General features: G+C 53.5%; 1 protein-coding gene across 1 annotated transcript in view; it reads left to right on the top strand.

Annotated features, from left to right (window-relative positions):
- smpd3 (sphingomyelin phosphodiesterase 3) overlaps window positions 1–2126 on the top strand; it is a gene marked incomplete at its 3' end in the record, with an annotated part of 3367 nt that extends 1241 nt beyond the window's left edge. Inside the window, exons 2-4 of the mRNA XM_008280243.1 lie at window positions 196–447; window positions 1079–1381; window positions 1514–2126. Of these exons, the coding sequence (XP_008278465.1) occupies window positions 196–447; window positions 1079–1381; window positions 1514–2126 (1168 nt within the window). The remainder of the gene's footprint in view (window positions 1–195; window positions 448–1078; window positions 1382–1513) is intronic.
- Window positions 2127–2677: the final 551 nt, after the last annotated feature.

The raw sequence follows: 2677 nt of genomic DNA on the forward strand, positions 1-2677 counted from the left end.
CTGCTTTTTCTTTGAATGGAGCCAGTTCAGCTGTTTCCAGTCTTGATGCTAAGCTAAGCTAACCGGCTGCTGGTTTTCTGTTAATATTTAGACACAGTGGAATCAGTCCTCCAACCCTCAATAAGAAAACCAAACATTTCCCAAACTGCCCCACTGAACTCACCCGTTGCCTGTTTGCTCTGTGACCTCCCGCAGACCGGACAAGCACCAGGCCGAGCAGGGCCAAGCCGGGCCGGGCGGCGGCGGTACCGGAGAGTGGAGGCCTCAGGGCCGGAGCTTCTGCTTCTGCAGCGCCAACGTCTGCCTGCTGCCCGACTCTCTGGCCCGTTTCAACAACCTGTCGGACACCCACCGGAGAGCCAGAGAGGTCGGCAAGAGGATCCGCAACGGGGCCAGTCGGCCTCAGATCAAGATCTACATCGACTCGCCCACAAACACCTCCATCAGGTCAGAACCTGCTGTTTGTTCTTCCACAGGGAAACTCACTGTTACTGTTTTCTCTGCACCTTATTATGAACCATGGAGGCCTCATGTTGTAGATTCTCAGTCATCAGGTCACTGTGATACTCAGAACTTCAGCAAAAAGCAGCTGGACTTCTGTTCTAGGTTCTTAAAGATGTTTCATCTTCACCCAAAACGCTTCTTTAGTTCTGAAACTTCCATCAGTCAGAACTGAAGAAGAACTTTCAATGAAGTTAAAACATCTGCGCGCTCGGGCTCCGACTCCGCTGGCGTGAGCGTGACGTGACGCACAGGCCGCACTTGGCTACAAAGACCAGTTTCTGTGTTTAGGTTAGCGGTGACGGCTCCGTTTCCGTGGCGACGGAGATATTCGGAGGTCAAGTTTCATATCTCGATTCCAGCACAGCGATCGAACAGTCGGCTATTCGGGTCCAGCCCTACTGGCTAGATAGCTAAAGAGCTGGCTTTATGTTAAACTGATAGCATGATGCTGTGTTAGCTTCCTGTAGCATTATTTAGCTTGGATTTTCTACTAGCATCGGCTACACTGCACTGTTCATTTGTCATTTTTGTGTTATAAATTGAAATTCTAAACGTGTCTTCCTGTGTGTTTCAGCGCTGCGTCCTTCAGCAGTCTCGCCACTGGTTTCCGTCGAACTTCTTCTTTGGACCATCGTCCGGACCAAACCCCCACCACCAACGGACCCGCCGACACCGAAACAGAACCGCTCACCGAGTGTCCAATCCACCCCTCAGGAGCCGCTGACTGCCCCATCCACCCATCTGCAGCCGACCAGTGCCCCGCCCACCCCGATGCAGCGCCCCCTGCAGGCGACTGTCCGCTGCACCAGACTGGAACCACCAGCAGCTCAGAATGCCCCGCCCACGGTGCCGGGGAGGCTGACTGCCCCGCGCACGCTCCCGGCAACCATGACTGTGCCGTGCACACCCCCGGCAACCATGACTGTGCTGTACACGCCCCTGGCAACCATGACTGTGCCGTGCACGCCCCTGGTAACCATGACTGCGCCGTGCACGCCTCCGGCAACCATGACTGCGCCGTGCACGCCCCTGGCCACCATGACTGTGCCGTGCACGGTGACGCGGCACCGAAGCGGCCCTCTGACTGCCCATTGCACACCTCGGGGGTCCAGATCAGCATCAGCGCCCCGGAGCCGGACCCGGATGAGGAGGAGACAGGGAACCACCGGGAGGCGGGCGGCGACTCCATGACGGCGTCCCGGGAGTCGCTCGCCCGTTACCATGGTGACAGCGGTGTCGGGATCTCCTCCAACAACACGCTGTCACACGTCCCGCGCACCTCCATCTTCAAGCGCCCGGGACGGAAACGTCGCCACGGAGACGAGACGTTCGACCACGAGATCTCCGCCTTTTTTCCCGCCAACCTGGACTTCCTGGCGTTGCAGGAAGTGTTCGACCACGGCGCGACGTCGCGGCTGCGGCGCCAGCTGCACCGCTACTTCCCCTACGTGCTGAGCGACGTCGGCCGCTACGGCTGGAAGGGCTGCTGCTCCAGGTTCAAGTTCCTGAACAGCGGCCTGATGCTCGCCAGCCGCTACCCGATCCTGGACGCCCGCTACGAGTGTTACCCCAACGGGAGAGGCGAGGACGCGCTGGCCGCCAAGGGGGCGCTGTTCGCCAAGGTGAGAGTTGACTTTACCTTCTACCTGCTGCTGTGGTTTCACTGGTAGATCTTAATGCTGTCGGTCTCATGTTTCCACGTTTAATATGAAGCTGCACAACATCGGAAAAAAGCAAGACAAAGATATTTAGTTTGACTGTGAGTTGCGTTGAAAAATCCAGGATTTTATTCGCAGATGATGCTGATTTCTTCAGTCAAGCTGATTTGTTGTGTTGTCTTGTTGCAAGACGCTGCAAAAATACTTGTTTTTGGTCACATCATCCTTTCTAGACTGATGATAAAATATTTTCAGATATGAGTGGAGCTGCACAGTAATAATCACAATTATTCTCTGATTTTAGAAAATGTTTTTTTTTATCAGTTTTCTCTTTGCGTTTCTTTCTTTATTCTGAAAGTAAAGACAAACATTTTGTAATTTTTGCACTTGAGAAAGTCTCACTTTGATGTAATTTTGGGTAGTTTTTGATTCTTTTTGACTCACAATCACGTGTGTTCATTGATTTTTAGAGCCAAAACACTTTTTATTCCACTTTGAGGTTTCAACAAAGTGCT

This window comes from Stegastes partitus, unplaced genomic scaffold, assembly GCF_000690725.1.
Source record: "Stegastes partitus isolate 25-593 unplaced genomic scaffold, Stegastes_partitus-1.0.2 Scaffold188, whole genome shotgun sequence".
NCBI lineage: Eukaryota > Metazoa > Chordata > Actinopteri > Pomacentridae > Stegastes > Stegastes partitus.